The sequence below is a fragment of the Leucoraja erinacea genome, chromosome 2, assembly GCF_028641065.1.
Source record: "Leucoraja erinacea ecotype New England chromosome 2, Leri_hhj_1, whole genome shotgun sequence".
Lineage (NCBI taxonomy): Eukaryota > Metazoa > Chordata > Chondrichthyes > Rajiformes > Rajidae > Leucoraja > Leucoraja erinaceus.
This window is the reverse complement of record NC_073378.1, coordinates 132,154,810-132,173,489: the sequence shown is the minus strand read 5'-3', so window position 1 is coordinate 132,173,489 and position 18,680 is coordinate 132,154,810. Positions and strand designations below refer to the sequence as shown.

The 18,680-nt window shown below is 47.5% G+C and overlaps 1 protein-coding gene across 2 annotated transcripts in view; it reads left to right on the top strand.

The window, feature by feature from the left end:
- The window catches only part of dgat1a (diacylglycerol O-acyltransferase 1a), a 98,369-nt gene that overhangs the window by 49,137 nt on the left and 30,552 nt on the right, over window positions 1-18,680 (top strand). For both annotated transcript variants that reach the window (XM_055665482.1, XM_055665486.1), the window contains 4 exons: window positions 1,723-1,775; window positions 8,354-8,459; window positions 12,754-12,882; window positions 17,275-17,346. In XM_055665482.1, coding sequence (XP_055521457.1) covers window positions 1,723-1,775; window positions 8,354-8,459; window positions 12,754-12,882; window positions 17,275-17,346 — 360 coding nt within the window. The remainder of the gene's footprint in view (window positions 1-1,722; window positions 1,776-8,353; window positions 8,460-12,753; window positions 12,883-17,274; window positions 17,347-18,680) is intronic.

Here is an 18,680-nt window from a genome sequence, read left to right as displayed (position 1 = left end):
ATGTCAAAAACTAGAGGGCACACCTTTAATAAGGTCAGTAGGGGGAAGCTGAAAGGAGATGAGAGGGGTTAGTTATTTCACACTGGGTGCCTGGAACGTGCTGCCATGGGTGCCGGTGGACGCAGATACAATAGTGGCGTTTAAGAGGCTTTTACATAGGCACTTGGATGTGAAGGGATATGGATCACGTTCAGACAGAGGGGATTGGATGATTTTGGCCTATTCTTATGCTCTATGTTCTATGATGTAATGCCCTCAACCCCCCCCCCCCATACAATGTTGGTGAATAATTATTTCCTTTGTCGATCTCCCGTGTGCTTTGCCTCATCAGTGCCTGTCTTCCAGTATAGCCGCCAAGACCAATTAGAGTCGAGAGTGTTTAATTGTCACATGTACAGCAACAAAACTAGCCAAGTTGTTGGCGGGACCACTCTTGGAGCATTGTGCACAGTTCTGGGTGATCGCCTAGAGAAAGGATATTGTTAAACCGGGAAAGTGATGCAGGAAAGACTAATGGACACTCCTAATTCCAGTTATCAACCATTTTCACACCCCTCCCCATTCTCACACTGACCTTTCTGTTCCTGGCCTCCTCCACTGTCAGAGTGAGACAACGTGCAAACTAGAGGAACAGTACCTCATTATGCCTGGGCAGCTTGCAACCCAACAGTGTGGACATCGAATTCTCCAATTATAACAGCTTCCACCACCCTCTCTCTTTCCTATCCTCCAGCCACTTCATCCTATTTCATTAACTATTTAACTCTTCTTTATCCCTCTTTCTCTATTCCTCCCCCACCTCGGTCCAGTCCCAGCCCTCCCAACCTATATTCCCTCCCCCTCCCCCGTTCTGGCTTTACATATTTCACGCCACTTCTCTCCTTTTGTCTTCCTTTCATCTCGATCCTTTGTCCACCCATCTGCCAATCAACCCCCACCCCCTCACCTGCATCCACCTCTCACTTGCCAGACTTTCTGCCACCCCCACCTCTCTTTCTCCCCACTACTCCACCAGTCTGAAGAAAGGTTCCTGACCTGAAATATCGTCGGTCCGTTCCTTTCGCAGATGCTGCCTGTTTCGCTGAGTGCCTCCAGCACTTTGTGCTTTGTGCAAGATTCCTGCGTCTTCAATCTCTCTTGTCTCCATCTTAATTAGGATGTTACTGGGACTGGAGTGCTTTGAGCAGTAAAGAAAGGCTGAATAAGCTGGGACTATTTCCCCTGAAGCATAGGAGACTGAAGGGTGACTTTATGGAGGTATATAAGACCTTGAGTGGCGCACACAAGGTGAATGGTCACAGTATTTTTTTTCCAGGGTTGCATTTAAGTTGGAAGGGGAAAGATTTAAAAGGGACCTGAGGGCCAACTTTTTCCACACAGCTTGCCAGAAAAAGCTGCAGAGTAGTGTAAGATGATGCTGGTGTACGAGCTGATCGCTGGTTGGCGTGGACTTACTGGGATGAAGTTCCTGTTTCCGTGCTGTATCTCCAAAGTCTAAAGTTGGAATCAAATACAATGTGTAAAAGACATTTGTACTGCCACATGCATAGAACGGTTCACAGGGAAATGCACCAAATGCAGGCAAATGGGCCTAGTTTGCATAGGCAGCTCGGTTGGCATGGACAGGTTGGGCCGAAGGGCCTGTTTCCGTGCTCAATGACTCTAGTGTTTCTCTGTCAACTGTTAAGATTTTAACAGACCTTTTTCTTTTCAATTCTCCAGCCTCAAATGTGTTTGCAATTGTGACACTGCAGATTGAAAGGCGAATGGCCATGGTGAGTTTGTAGTTTCCTACTTCTGGGGGATTTCTTTGTTGTTTCTTAATATTCGTGTCGTTAACGTTGCCGAGTCTATGGGAGAAACTGGAGCTGTCAAGCTGGACTTGCAAATGGCTCCCACCTTGGCCAGCTTCAAGGAACAGGAACCTCTTTCCTACTGTCAAACCAATCCCTGGAAGACTGTCCCTATCTCTCCTAGAGCTTCCAAATACAATTCCGCAGTGCCCGCCTACGACGGACCCTCTCGAGCCCTGAACACCAAATGCTTTTGGTCTGTTTGTTGTGTCCGAGCTGACCTGGTTCAGTATGAATGTGCTGTCTGACTGTATGGTGTACCACAGGAGTGCTTGATTTCCCACGGTGTCCGTTCAAGCACGTACGCTTCACGTTCAGGTTTGTTATCATTTGCATGAATACGGTGAGGTACAATACCGTTTGTTTGTCATTTGAACCTCACATGAAGTTCAAACAAAATTTGGTTTCTGTAGTCATACAAGAAAAGAACCAAGACACACATCAACACAATTTACACAAACATCCATCACAGTGAATCCTCCTCACTGTGATGGAAGGCAAAGTCTTGTCTCTCCCCCTGCTCTCCATTCCTCTCCCAAAGTCAAAGCCCCCGGCGGGCGCTCGCAAGTCCCACGGCCACTTAAAACCGCGCCGGGCAATGTAAGGCCCGGCTCCAGGTCACTCTCAACCCCGCAATTCGGGCGGGAGAAGTCACCGTTGCCGGTGCCCCGCAAAGCGGTCTCCCACTGGGGACCCGCGAGCTCCTGGTGTCACCATCCACCGGAGTCGGGTCGCAGCAGCTCGCCGCCGCAGCTCTCCACGCTCCGAAGCCGGCCAGCTCCACGATGGTAGGTCCGCAGCTCCGCCACTTGAGCCCCCCAGGTTGTTCCGGTTGGAGGCCACTCCACGGCGCTAGGCCCCAACGGCAACGGAGACCCGACAGGGAAAACGTTGGGTCCCCGTACAGGGAGGATATTTAAAAGTTTCCCCCACCCCACCCACACATACACAATCAAAAACCCACCACAAACTATACCCTCAACAGGACAATAAAATAAACAAAGACAGACGGACTGCAGAGGCCGCTGCGACGTCAATCGCGCCGCTCACCCAAAATAAATAAATAAATAAAGTAGAGGTGGAATGAACGTCATGCAGCAGCATCACGGCCACAGAGACTCAAACAACACGCACAAATGACACAAAATTCTCAAAGAAGATGGGTGCAAAAACAAAACAAGACATTAGTGCAAACATAATTGGAAAAATAAGTCCATAGTCGTGTAAGATATGGGCTGTCGTTGTGTTTTTGAGGTACAGTTACAGTTGAGTGGGTCGGTTCAAGAACTCCTGGTTGTAGGAAAGTGGGTGTTCCTGAACCTGGCAGTGTGGGACTTCCGGCTTCTGTACCTCTGCCCGACGGCAGCGAGAAGAGGTCACGGCTCGGATTGTGGGGATCCTCGATGATGGATGCCGCCTTCTTGAGGCAACGCCTCATGTAGATGGTCTTGATGATTGGGGGGAGTTGTGCTTGTGATGGACTGGGCTGAGTCCACCACTCTCCGCAGCCTCTTATAGGGGGAATTGTAGCTGCTACAATTAGTCTGAAAAGGGGTCCCAACCTGAACCATCACCTATCCATCTTCTCAACTGGTGCTGCCTGACCCACTGGGTTACTCCAGCACTTGATGTCCTTTTTGTATGGTTTCTGCAGTTCCTTGTTTCTACACTTCACGATGCAACCTCTCTACAGTACATCTGTCAACGGTTGTCAGATTATTTGGAGACATACCGAGTCTCTTCAGGGCATGATTGCTCGGCAGCAACAGAAGACATTTCCCACGTTGCCTTGCAAGTTGCCCAGGTTACTGAGGACAGGCGGTTGTGGCACTGGCTCAGTTACAAAGGACACAAGATAAACTGCCAGCTGTGAAATTGTTTTGCTAAACCTGATGCTACTTGCCCAGAAAAAGTGGAGCAGCCGGGTAGAGCCGCTGCCTCACAGCACCCGAGACCCTGTTTCGATCCTGACCTCGGGTGCTGTCTGTGTGGAGTTTGCATGTTCAACATGTGACTGTGTGGGTGCTCCGGTTTCCTCCCACTTCCCGGGTTTTTAGTAGGTTCACTGGCCTCTGTAAATTGTCCCTCGTGTGTAGGATGTGGATGAGAAAGTGGGATAACGTAGAACCGGTGATTGACGGTCAGCATGGGCTCAGTGGGCCGAAGGGCCTGTTTCTGTGCTGTATCATGAACATTTAAAAATAAAAAAAAGGTAAAATTCAACCACGAGATGTGCTGTCATCAGCAGCCGGATCTGACCCACTGTGTGGTGCGAGCTGACCCTCTGTGCCCGCTGAGTGAGTCAGCTGCTGCTCATTAGCACAGTTGCTACAGTTCAACAACTGCATCACCACTGCTTCCCAGAGACTGCAGTAATTACAGCATCATCAGTGATGGCCATGTCCTCATTGAAACTATATAACCCTGGGCTAACTCATTGTCCTATTGTATACACAATCCCCTACCCCAGAGCGCACACATATCCCCCACCGTCTCCCACTACCCCACTCCTCTGTATAATCATCTCCCATCCCCAAGACCCATATTTCCCTTTTATCCCCACCTTCTTTCCTCCATCTGTCCCCTTCCACCTCTGTCCCTCCCTCCATTTCACTCTTCTGTTTATCTGGCACCCTTTTGTCTTCCTTTCACCACAAGCCCTTGTCATTTATTCCACTTATCTGCCGATCATCCCCTCCATTGCGTATATCCACCCATCACTTGTGTAGGAAGGAAAAGGAATGGGTGGCATTTCAAGTCGAGACCTTCTTCAGACTGAGAGTCGGAAGAGGAAGAGTCATAAAGACATAGTGAGATACGGTGTGGAAGCAGCTCCTTCAGCCCAACTTGCCCACACCGGCCAACATGTCCCAGCTGCACTACTCCCACCTGCCCACGTTTGGTCCATATCCCTCCAAACCTGTCCTATCTATGTACCTGTACCTGCCTTAAATGTTGCCTCAACTGCCTCCTCTGGCAGCTTGTTCCATACACCCACCACCCTTTGTGTGTGAAAAAGTTACCCCTCGGATTCCTATTAAATCTTTTCCCCTTCACCGTAAACCTATGTCCTTTGGTCCACGATTCACCTACTCTGGGCAAGAGACTCTGTGCTGTCTAGCAAGAGACTCCGTGCACCTAGCGAGAGACTCTGTGCATCTCTTATAAGGGATCTCTTATCCAGAGAAGCTGCCTGTCCCGCTGAGTTACATCAGCTTTTTGTGTCCACCTATGGCTTGCTAGGCTTTGCCCAACACCCACCTCTTTCTAAGCTTCCTCACCCCCAACTTCATCAGTCTGGAGAAGGATCCTGACCAGAAATGTCATCTGTCCACAGATACTGCCTGACCCATTGAGTTCCTTCAACCCTTTGTTTTTTTTCATCATGAGCGATATTATAGCTGTAATTTTTAATCTCTTCACCAAAACACCACGTTGCAGATTCTAGCATCTGTAGTTTCTTGTGTATCCAATTGCGCAGGCTGGGAATTTAGGCAGCTGAGTGGAACCATTTATTGTAAGATGCATTTTTCTAATCACCGGTACATAAAATATGTAGCTGGTTGTTCCCAATCATGTCAGCCTTGCTCAGCGAGACGGTTTGCAATGGAGATACAGCGCGGTTACGGGCCCTTCGGCCCGCCGTGTCCACACCGACCAGCGATCCCCGCACACTGGCACTATCCGACACACACTGGGGACAATCTTACATTTATACCAAAGCCAATTAACCTACAAAATTGTGCGTCTTTGGAGTGTGGGAGGAAACCGGAGATCTCGGAGAAAACCAACGCAGGTCACGGGGAGAAGGTACAAACTACCTACAGACAAGCACCCAAAGTCAGGATTGAACCTGGGTCTCTGGTGCTGTGAGGCAGTAGCTCTACCGTGCTGCCCCCAAACTAGTATTCTTTCCTCTGCTGCAGACCACAGCGAGGTTAATTGAACAAGCTGACTGTGTGGGAGTGCAGATCTGTGCAGTGCAAGAGCATCACTCCAGGGAAATCATTAACTGTGGCCAGAATAAAACTGCAGATGCTGGGAACTGGAGCAATAAACGGTCAAGCAACTAGCAGGTCAGGCAGCATCTGTAGAGGCAAAGGGATAGTTGGTGTCATGGATGCAGGGTCTTCATGTGACAATAAACTAAACAAAGACACAAAGTGCTGGAGTAACTCAGCGGCTCAGGAACGCCTCTGAAAAACATGGATAGGTGCCATTTCCATTCGGGACTCTTCGGACTGATTCAATATTCAAGACAGTTTATTGTCATGTGTCCCTGATAGGACAATGAAATTCTTGCTTTGCTTCAGCACAACAGAACATAGTAGGCATGACTACAGAACAGATCAGTGTGTCCATATACCATTATATAAATATACACACACACACATGAATTATGTGTGTGTGTGTATATATTTATATACATTACATTACTCTATATTATATAACACACAAATTTATATATATTTATATATACACACATGACTGATTGTGATGGGGTGGGGAAAGAATGCCGGAAGAGATAAGGCGGCAGGACAAAGTCTGCCAAGTGATTGTTGGGTACAGGAGAAGAGCGGGGAGGGAGGCAGATGATTGCACAAATCTGTACCTGTACCAAATCTGTAATCTGACCTGCTGAGTTACTTCGGCAGAGTTTCTTGCTGCAGAGAGCCTCCACCTCTCTTCCCCTATAATCAGTCTGAGGAAGGGTCAAGACCTGAATCGTCGTGTATCCTTGTTCTCCACAGGTCCTGTCTGACTCGCTGAGTTACTCATGGCACATTGTGTCAGCATCTGTAGACAATTGGACGGAAATAAAAAGACCTGCATTGATCCACCACCTGTCACATTCCTTTCTGGATATGCCCGTGACAGTGTCAGCCAGTGAAGTTCTTGTGTCAAGGATACAATGCCAACTTCAATTTCTTTAGTCAGAGGGTGGTGAACCTGTGGAATTCATTGCCCCAGGTGGCCTTGGAGGCCAACGGATATTTTTAAGGTGGAGATTGGTAGATTCTTGATAAGTACGGGTGTCAGGGGTTATGGGGAGAAGGCAGAATGGGTTTGGAGGGAGAGATAAATCAGTCATGATTGAATGTGTTCAAGAAGGAACTGCAGATGCTGGAAGATCGAAGGTACACAAAATTGCTGGAGAAACTCAGCGGGTGCAGCAGCATCTATGGAGCGAAGGAAATAGGCGACGTTTCGGGCCGAAACCCTTCGTCAGAGTCTGAAGAAGGGTTTCGGCCCGAAACGTCGCCTATTTCCTTTGCTCCATAGATGCTGCTGCACCCGCTGAGTTTCTCCAGCAATTTTGTGTACCCTCAGTCATGATTGAATGGTGGAGTAGACTTGATGGGCCAAGTGGACTCATTCTGCTCCTATCACATGAACTATCACATGACTTTTAGAAACATAGAAAATAGGTGCGGGAGGAGGCCATTCGGCCCTTCGAGCCAGCACCGCCATTCATTGTGATCATGGCTGATCGGCCCCAGTCAGTAACCCGTGCCTGCCTTCTCCCCATATCCCTTGATTCCACTAGCCCCTAGAGCTCTATCTAACTCTCTCTTAAATCCATCCAGTGGTTTGGCCTCCACTGCCCTCTGTGGCAGGGAATTCCACAAATTCACAACTCTCTGGGTGAATTTGTGGAACTCCCTGCCACAGAGGACAATGGAGGCCAAATCACTGGATGGATTTAAGAGTGAGTTAGATAGACATTCCGACAGATACATGGATAGGAAGGGTTTAGGGGGCCGCGGGCCAAATGCAAACAAATGGGGCTAGCCCAGCAGGTAACCTGTCCCACAGCCATCGTATTAGTAATGCGGCAACTTGACAGTATTACCTGTGCAGAGCAGAAGCACGCAGCAATGCTGCAGCAATCTGTTTTCAGTGGCATGAACAGTTTAGGTTTAATTGCGACTTTGCACATGACCCTCCTAACGTCTGCGGCAACCAGCGATGCTGATTGTACGTCAAGATACAGATATTATTGTCACGACAAGTCACCAAGTGTCGATGGTAAGAAAGGCAAATGCAATGTTAGCATTCAATTCGAGAGATCGAGAATATAAAACCAAGGATGAAATGCTGAGGCCACATTTGTATGATGAGCAGTCTTGGTCACTATATCTGAGGAAGGATGTACTGGCATTGGAGAGGGTCCAGAGCAGGTTTGCCACCTTGAGAGCATAGGACGTAAGACGCTCTCTTCCTGCTCTTGCGTCCACCGTCGCCAACTCCCTCCACCCTCCTCTCAGGTCCTGGGGGGGTCGAGCAGGGGCCGAGCTCGGAGGCTTCCCTCTCCAGCCCTTCATCCGCGCGGCCCGCCGGGGTCCTTGCGGGGTTGAATGCTCAACATTAAAGGAAATTTAATTTAATTTTCTTGGGGAAGTCTCAAAATCGGTCCAGATTAAATCACTGTCATGTGAAGGAAGCAAAAGGCCAGCGTTTCTCGGTCGATTGTTGATCTGCTGTAACTTTCTCCACAGGGTAGTCTGTCTGAGGGATTTGGGCTCCTCCTGCACACCATTACTCTGATCACCATTCTCACCTTCCCTGCCGCTGTGGTGTTAACCGTGCGCTCAGTAACTCCAGGTGAGTGCATGTAGTCAGAGTCGGGGAAGGATGAAGCTCTCTTTGATCCCGTGTTGTAAAATTATCAAAACGTGGACTTTGATTGCTTCATTGAATTGACAAACAAAAGTACTCATGGGTGGATGTCTAATTCAGAGGCGGGCGGGGGGGGGGGGAGAGGAAGGAATACCCAGCCTCCATGGTATTCCAAGGCTGGTAACTTGCCAAAGCATTTACTCTTGTATTTCTATCATCTTCTGCAATGGGATTCTTTGCCACAGACGGCAGTGGGGGCCATTGGGTATTTTGTATAGCTCAGATTGATAGGTTCTTGATTAGGAAATGCATCGATGGTTATGGCGAGAAGGCAGGGGAATGGGGTTGAGAGGTAAAAATAGATCGGCTATGATGAAATGGCTAGATGGTCCGAATGGCCTAACTATGCTACTATGTCTCCAGCTCTTATGGAAGGAATCTAGTGTTAGACAACTTCTCAACATGTTTTCTTCCCCATCTGGAATGAAATCCACCATTTTCCAGTACGGGTCCGCCATCGATTTTCCGTCAACTGGTGGATCCGGCATCTGCTTTAATCCAGACAAAATTACATAAGCCTACTTGTAATTCCACCGGATTCCCCCTGTAAATGAGGCGGCTAGGCCGGGTGAGCCAGTCGATCTCGGTCGACCTCATTGGGACTTCCGCGGCTGACCAGTGAATCGAGTTTGCCCCTTGCGGCGGGGGCTCTCGAAGGGGCAAACCAGCCGATCCATTCCCATAGCCGACTACCGCGAACGTCTTTGCGGGCCGGTGTCTCGGCCCCCAGCAGCCGAGGTGGATCGTTATAGTGCAGTTCGGCTCCTTTCAGAGTCCGTGACCCCTGTCGGTCCGCCAAAACAGAGATAGTCCAGGAAGCCTCTGGAACCAAGGGTGCCGGTAAATCGGTGGTGGATCTGTATTTGCAGAAGGATTTGCTTATCTATGAAATTAGAAAAGGTTGCCAAGCCCATTGAAACTCTCCTCTGTGATGTTCCTCCCTGTGAGTCCTGGTCTCTCGTCTGAACTGGTTTTATTTATTGGGGGCACAAGGGACTACAGATGCTAGAATATTGGGGGAAAAAAGCAAAGTGCTGGAGGAACTCAATGAGTTCGGCAGCATCTGTGGAGTTAAATAGACAGAAGGGTTTCGGGACGAGACTGACTGTGTTTGGTTACATATGATGTTCATCATTAGTTGTTCATAGGTGAAAGAACATTGTTATGTGCTATTAAAGTTGCCTGGAGTAAACGGGACGTAAAAGGTTGGGAACCCCTGGTTTGGAGCTTGGAGAGATATAGCATGAAACCGCCTTCGCCCCACCGAGTCCTCGCCAGCCATCATTCACTGTTTCTGTGTTATCACACATGTTGCCAGGACTTGAGGGCCTGAGCTATAGGGAGAGGTTGGGCAGGCAAGGGGTGATCTTACAGAGCCTCCTGCAATTCCTCGGAGCGCAGGAGGCTAAGGGGTGATCTTACAGAGATGTATAAAATCATGAGGGGAATTGATAGGGTAAATGCACAGAGTCTTTGACCCAGGTTCGGGGAAGCAAAGGGGACAATGGAGCCATGAGGGAGGAGCTGGCCAAAGTTGACTGGAAAGAGACCCTAGCAGGGATGACAGTGGAACAACAATGGCGTGTATTTCTGGGAATAATTCAGAAGGTGCAGGATCAGTTCATTCCAATGAGGAAGAAAGATTCCAAGGGGAGTAAGGGGCGACCGTGGCTGACATAGGAAGTCAGGGACAGTATAAAAATAAAAGAGAAGTATAACATAGTAAAGATGAGCGGGAAGCCAGAGGATTGGGAAACATTTAAAGAGCAACAGAAGATAACTAAGCTAGCCAAGAATATAAAGGAGGATAGTAAAAGCTTCTTTAGGTATGTGACGAGGAAAAAATTAGTTAAGACAAATGTGGGTCCCTTGAAGACAGAAACAGGTGAATTTATTTTGCAGAACAAGGAAATGGCAGACGAGTTGAACAGGTACTTTGGATCTGTATTCACTAAGGAAGACGCAAACAATCTCCAAGATGTACTAGTGGCCAGAGGATCTGGGGTGACGGAGGAACTGAAGGAAATCCACATTAGGCAGGAAATGGTGTTGGATAGACTGATGGGACTGAAGGCTGATAAATCCCCAGGGCCTGATGGTCTGCATCCCAGGGTACTTAAGGGAGTGGCTCTAGAAATTGTGGATGCATTGGTGATCATTTTCCAATGTTCTATAGATTCAGGATCAGTTCCTGTGGATTGGAGGGTAGCTAATGTTATCCCACTTTTTAAGAAAGGCGGGAGAGAGAAAACGGGGAAATATACACCAGTTAGCCTGACATCAGTGGTGGGGAAAATGCTGGAGTCAATCATAAAAGATGAAATAGCGGCACTTTTGGATAGCAGTAGCAGGATCGGTCCAAGTCAGTATGGATTTACGAAGGGGAAATCATGCTTGACTAATCTTCTGGAATCTTTTGAGGATGTAACTAGGAAAATGGACAAGGGAGAGCCAGTGGATGTAGTGTACCTGGACTTTCAGAAAGCCTTTGATAAGGTCCCACATAGGAGATTAGTGGGCAGAATTATTGGGGGTAGGGTACTGACATGCATAGAATATTGGTTGGCAGACAGGAAACGAAGAGTAGGGATTAACGGGTCCCTTTCAGAATGGCAGGCAGTCAGCAAGGCTCGGCGCTGGGACCGCAACTATTTACAATATACATCAATGATTTAGATGAAGGGATTCAAAGTAACATTAGCAAATTTGCAGATGACACAGAGCTGGGTGGCAGTGTGAACTGTGAGGAGGATGCAAGGTGACTTGGACAGGTAGGGTGAGTGGGCAGATGCATGGCAGATGCAGTTTAAGATTCAAGATTCAATTTAATTGTCACATGTACCAATTAAGGTACAGTGAAATTTGAGTTACTAAAGTGGATAAATGTGAGGTTATCCACTTTGGTGGCAAGAACAGGAAGGCAGATTATTATCTGAATGGTGTCAAGTTGGGAAAAGGGGAAGTACATCGAGATCTGGGGGTTCTTGTTCATCAGTTAATGAAAGTAAGCATGCAGGTACAACAGGCAATGAAGAAAGCTAATGGCATGTTGGCCTTCATAACAAGAGGAGTTGAGTAAAGGAGGAAAGAGGTCCTTCTGTAGTTTAACAAGGTCCTGGTGAGACCACACCTGGAGTGTTGTGTGCAGTTTTGCTCTCCAAATTTGAGGAAGGATATTCTTGCTATTGAGGGTGAAGAGCAGGTTTACAAGGTTAATTCCCGGGATGGTGGGACTGTCATACGCTGAAAGAATGGAGCGACTGGGCTTGTATACACTGGAATTTAGGACGAGAGGGGATCTTATTGAACCATGTATTATTAAGGGATTGGACATGGTAAAGGAAGGAAACATATTCACGATGTTGAGGGAGTCCAGAACTAGGGGCCACAGTTTAAGAATAAGGGGTAAGCCATTTAGAATGGGGATGAGGAAACACTTTTTCACCCGGAGAGTTGTGAGTCTGTGGAAAATTCTCTGCCTCAGAGGCAGTGGAGGACTATTATCTGGATGCTTTCAAGTGAGATTTAGATAGAGCTCTTGAAGATAACGGAGTCAGGGGATATGGGGAGAAGGCAGGAACGGGATACTGATTGTGGATGATCAGCCATGAACACAGTGAATGGCGGCGCTGGCTCGAAGGACCAAAATGGCCGACTGCTGCACCTATTGTCTATCAAGAGCCAGAGTGCACAGGTTTAAAGTGCGAGGTGTAAGATTTAATGGGAACCTGAGGGATAGCTTTTTCTCTCAAAGGATGGTGGGTATATGGAACGGACTGTCAGAGGAGGTAGTAGAGGCATGTATCTAAACATTTTAAAATGGTATATGGGCAGGGAAGGTTTTGAGGGATATGGGCCAAATGTGGGCAAACGGGACTAGCTTAGATGGGGCATCTTGTCAGCATGGATGAGTTGGGCAGGAGGGCCTGTTTCTGTGCTATATGACTTTAAATATACAATAAACAAAATGCAATCCATTATCAGTAATACAGGGTACCAGAGCAGAACAGTGCAATTTGATGTCTGTCGTGCATCCCTTGTACAAAATCCACCGTCGTCGGTTCATTTCCCTCCACAGATGCTGCCTGACCTGCAGGTTTTATTTATTGTTTTGATGCTCGGGCTGGTGGTGAGTGGTTAAATGCGACTTGTTAACTGCACAATATGCAGGCCACTCACTGTCTGCCATCTCGAGCTGAACTTGCCTCTTCTTCTGCAGTTGGTGCAGTGCTGGCGCTGATGTGGTACACCATCATGCTCCTCAAGCTCTACTCGTATAAGGACGTAAACAAATGGAGCCGAGAATTGTGCAAAGCCAAAGTGAAGACGTTATCAAGGTCTATGTCAGGTGAGAGAGAGCAAAAAACTCCATGGTTCAATGGCTCTTTATTTTCACATGTACCCAGGGACAGTGAAATTCCTGCATACAGATCAGTAAGATTATTGCCATCCATAAAGTACAATCCCTGATCATGTACAGCATGGATAGAACCAGCCCACTGACTCCATAAGCAAGGGTCTCCAGGTTTTGCTGCCATTTTCACAGTGCCGGCTGCATCTGGCCATGCAGGCCCATTGCAGCTGTCGCCTCCATCCGGATCGCCCAGCGAACCATCGACCCTCTCCTCGACTGACCACCTTCAACCTTTGTGCCCCAGGGGCGCCACCCGCAGCCAACCTTGGGACGCGGAAGGTAAGTCCGCCACTCCTTCTTCCCGGCCCCTTGTCCAGCGTCCACCGCTGTCGCCAACTCCTTCCACCCTCCTCCCTGGTTCTCTGTCTTTGAGGGTGTGCAGGGATCGGGCCTGATGGTATTATCCAGCAGTGGCTGTATCCAGCGGCTTTCATGCTCTCTGGGTTGTCTCTTAGACTAGGAGATGCTGGAGATATCCGGCAAGTTGCGCAGAACCGTAGAACAATGTACATAGAACTGTGTAACGCAGCAACAGACCATTCGACCGACAGTCAGTGCCGCACCAAATGCCAATCTAATCTCCTCTGCCTGCACATGGTCCATAACTCTCCATTCCCTACATATCCATGTGCCTCTTGAACACCATTATTGTATCTGCCCCCCGCAGCCCGTTCCAGACACCCACCGCTCTCTGTGTAAAGCAAAACGTGCCCTGCACATTGCCTTCAAACTTTGTTCCTCCGATCTTAAAGCTATGCCCTCTAGTCTTTGACATTTCCACCCTGGGAAAAGGTCTGACTGTCTACCTAATCAATCCCTGGAGTAAAGAGTGTTTAATTGTCATATAAACTGACAACAGAACAAATGAAATTCTTACTTGCGGGAGCATAACACGCCTGTAAACACAATACACAGCATATTTCCTTCGTTTCCCTAGATGCTACCTCACCTGCTGAGTTTCTCCAGCACTTTTGTCTACCTTTGATTTTCCAGCATCTGCAGTTCCTTCTTAAACACAGAGATAATATTTTGTTTAATAAAGAATAAACCAAACTTAATATATTGATGACCGTAATACTAGTGCAAGAAAGCCCAAAGTCCATAGTGCAATGAAAGAAAGGTTGGTAGAGTTGCTGCCTCACGGAGCCAGACACCCAGGTTCGATCCTGACCTTGGGCGCTGTCTGTTTGGAGTTTGCACATTCTCCATGTGACCAACTGGGTCTCCTCCGGGTGCTCTGGTTTTCTCCCACATCCCAAGGACGTGCGGGTTTGTAGGTCAATTGGCCTCCGTAAATGGCCCCTAGTGTGCAGGAATGGGGATGAGAAAGTGGGAAAACAGGAATAGTGTGAGCGGCTGATTGAGGGTTGGCATGGACAGTGGACTGAAGGGCCTGTTTCCGTGCTCAATCTTTCAATCAGTGTACCTGATCTATAGCTTCTATGCTTCTATCAGGTCTCCCCATAACCTCTGACACTCCAGAGAAATAAAGGCAGTGGATATGTGTAACCGGTGGCTGTCTTTAAACAGTGATTGTCAGAGCTCTTTCCCCGTTACACCATCCTCTGTGGAACAAACTCCTTATTCATTTCTCCCTGATCATGGTCTATCCTTATTCATAATTTTAAAATCCCATTAACCTCTTACAACAACTTGAATGGAAGTAATAGCATCTCAAGTCTAAGCTCATTAGTTTCCTAAAGCCGGCACCAAATTAGTTAAACCAAGTTGTATTCCTAAAGCTAATCTAAATTGGTTAATCTAATGTGTATTTATCAAATCCTGTGGATTTAATTTTGATTTGTGAGGTGCCGGCCGTGGGCCAGAGCATAGCTATCACCCAGAGTCACACAGGAATCACCCCTCTGAGATTTTAGTTTAGTTTAGAGATAGAACATGGTACAGAACCTTCGGCCCACTAGTCCACACTGACCATTGATCACCCACTGACGCTAGTTCTAAATAATCCTACTCTTCACATCCACCCCCCCCCCCCCCCCCACACACTAGGGGCGAATTAGCGACCAACCTGCACGTCTTTGCGATGTAGAAGGAAACCGGAGCTCCCAGAGGAGTCCCACGGGGATAACGTTTAACTCCACACAGATAGCACCCAAGGTCTGGATGGAACCTGGTCCTCTGGCACTATGAGGCAGTAGCTCTACCAGCTAGGTACCTTAAACCTAAAACCTAACACCTAGACCCGACGTCCCATTGGAATTCCAAGGAAAGTGACGTGGTCGAAGCTGCCTCAATTTGTATGCGGTACTAAACCAAGGCACGGTCTGGCCCTACAAGTCAACATCAAAGATCCCCTGGAACCATTTCAAAACAAATTCTGAGAGATGGCGGACATAGTCTGTGCTTATCCTTTGATCAGCACTGAAGGAGATTATTAGTCAACATTGCAATGTTGGTCGTGGGAGCATACTAGTTATAAATTCATTGTAAAACACTTTGAAACAGCGTGGAGTCATAAAGCAAAATGATTAATTCTTTATCCGTTTGATTAGAAACATAGAAACATAGAAATTAGGTGCAGGAGTAGGCCATTCGGCCCTTCGAGCCTGCACCGCCATTCAATATGATCATGGGTGATCATCCAACTCAGTATCCCGTACCTGCCTTCTCTCCATACCCCCTGATCCCCTTAGCCACAGGGCCACATCTAACTCCCTTGGAGTTAATGAGTTATGAGACACCTGCTTCTAATGTTAACCAGAGTTTAGTATCGGGTCATCATTGCCTTTTTTTCTCTTTTTCTGGCCCTGAAATTCAGTTTGGAAAATCCTATGAGACACTGTTCAATGTTGTGAAAGTTACCTATTTAAGTTGGAAAGAGTGCAGAAAGGATATACGCAGATGTGGCCAGGACTCGAGGGACTGTTAGAGGGAGAGTTTGGGCAGGCTGGGACTTTATTCCTTGGAGCACAGGAGTCTGAGGGGTGATCTTATAGAGGTGAATGAAATGCTGAGGGAAATAGACAGGGTGAATACACAGTCTCTTTCCCTGAGTTGGGGAATCAAGTATCATAGGACACAGGTTTAAGGTGAGAGGGGAAAGATTTGATTGGAACCTGAGGAGCAACCTTTACACACAGAGGATCGTGGGCATGTGGATCAAGCTGTCAGAGGAAGTAGTTGAGGCATATACAATATCAATATTTAAAAGACTCGATTAAAGGGGACAGGGACAAATAGGATTAGCATGGGTGGGCACCTTGGTCGGCATGGATATGTTGGGCCGAAGGGCCTGTATCTGTGCTGTGTAACTCTACGATAAAGGTTCCACTAGGAGAGAAACTATTGCAACTATTTAGGCACCAGTGTAAAACTAGTGAGCTCGGCCTGAAAACCTACAGCCAAACCTTTTGGCAGTGAATGTTGGAAATGTGAAGGGTTTCAGAACGAACTGTAAATGGTCGGCGAAATGCTTTTAAATCTGAGACTGCTAACGGTAGGTGCTTGGATGTCAAGCCCTAGATCAGTCATGAATGGGAAAAGTTAAATGGGTTGCTCCTGTTCCTGGGCACAAGACTGACAGCAGGTCAAGGATCTGCTTGCTCTGTGGGACAATGGTGCATGCCATTGAAGTGTTTGAAAAATGGGCTGCAACACGAGTGCCAGGATGCTTTTGTTGTTGCTTCTTATTTGGAGCAGGTAGCATTAGTAGCACCAGTAGGTTTCAGTCACTTTACACAATAATAGTTCAGTATTTAATTAAAAGACGCATCTACCTAGGAACAATAAAATACTTGGTTCCGCATACAATCCAGTAAAACACTATACATAAGCATAATGTGCAGTGGTGCAGCTGGTAGTACTGCTGCCTCACAATGCCAGAGACCTGGTTTGATCCCGACCCAGTAAATGCCTACTATGTTCTGTGCGCTGAAGCAAAGCAAGAATTTCATTGTCCTATCAGGGACACATGACAATAAACTAACTTGAACTTGACCTCGGGTACTGTCAGTGTGTGGAGTTTGAACGTTCTCCCTGTGACCTCGTCAGTTTCCTCCCGATGCTCCTGTTTCCTCCCATATCGCAAGGTCGCGTGAGTTTGTAGGTTCATTGAAAAATATTGCCCCTAGTGGGTGGGATAGAATTAGTGTATGGGCGGCGTGGGCTCAGTGGGCCGAAGGGCCTGTTTCCATGCTGCATCTCTTTTTTTTTGTAAAAAGAGGAAAGTTACACCTAAGGTGCAGGGAATAGATGAGAAAGTGGCTCTAAGGCAGCAGCTCTACCTCTGTGCCACCGTGTTGATGTCATGTCTGATGTTGACCAAGCTTGTGTTCCCCATAAAGTAATCTTTTTTTTTTTTTTTAGCTCCGGGGTTGAAGGAGAATGGAGAAGCTGTGCAGTTGGTGGTCGTGTACCCGGGAAACCTGACGTATAAAGGTGAGGGGTTTTAACGGTGCTTGCGAGATGTGGGTGCTGTTGCTTGCTTCCTTCACTGATCTGAATTGAGCTGTGACAGGGAGATGCTTCCAGGTGTCACTGCTGCAGGGGGTGAAGACAGCTTTTGCTACACTAGCCTTCACACAGAGAGTTGTGAATCTGTGGAATTCTCTGCCTCAGAGGGCGGTGGAGGCTGGTTCTCTGGAAGCTTTCAAGAGGGAGCTAGATAGGGCTCTTGAAGATAGCGGATACAGGGGATATGGGGAGAAGGCAGGAACGGGGTACTGATTGCGGATGATCAGCCATGATCATATTGAATGGCGATGCTGGCTTGAAGGGCCGAATGGCCTACTCCTGCACCTATTGTCTATTGTCAATAGTTAGGGTATTGAGTATAGAACTTGGAATGCTATGTTACAGTTGTATAAGACGCAGGTGAACCTGCATTTGGAGTATTGTGTAGAAACAAGGAACTGCAGATGCTGGTTTACACAAAAGGACACAAAGTGCTGTAGTAACTGGCGGCATCTCTGGAAAACATAGATGGGTAATGTTTAGAGTCGCCCGAAGAAGATTCCCAAACCGAAACGTGTTATACCCATGCCTGTTATCCAGAGATGCTGCCTGACCCGATGAGTTACTCCAGCACTTTGTGTCATTTGGAGTATTGTGTTCAATGTTGCTCACCCTGCGATAGGAAGGATGTCATTAAGCTGGAAAGGGTGCAGAGAAGATTTACGCAGATGTTGCCAGGACTCGAGGGCCTGAGCTATGGGGAGAGGCTGGGAAGGCTAGGACTTCATTCTTTGAAGCACAGAAGGCTGAGTGGTGATCTTATAGAGGTGTATAAAATCCGGAGGGTAGTGGATAGGTTGAATGCACAGGCATTTTCCTGGGAATGGAATAAAAAACTAGAAAATGGAGGTGAGACAAGCAAGATTTAATAGGAACCTGAAGGGGCAAGTCTTTTCAACACAGGGTGGTGAGTATATGGAATGAGCTGCCGGAGGAAGTAATTGAGGCAGGTACAATAAAAGCATTTAAAAGACACTTAGAAGGGTACATGGATAGGGATGGTTTAGAGGAATAGAACTTAGATAGGGCATTTTGCTGGGCATGGGCAAGTTGGGCTGAAGGGCCCGTTTCCATGCAGTATGACTCTATGACATAGAGAGGGAGCGGTGTTCTGTCAAAGGGTCTTCAGTACGAACCATTAACACTATCTCTCATTCTACAGATGTAGCCTGACCTGTTGAGTATTTTCAGCTGTCTTTATTTCACATTTATGCGACTACAGTTATTTTGATTTCCAAGCAAAGAGAACCTATTCTGTA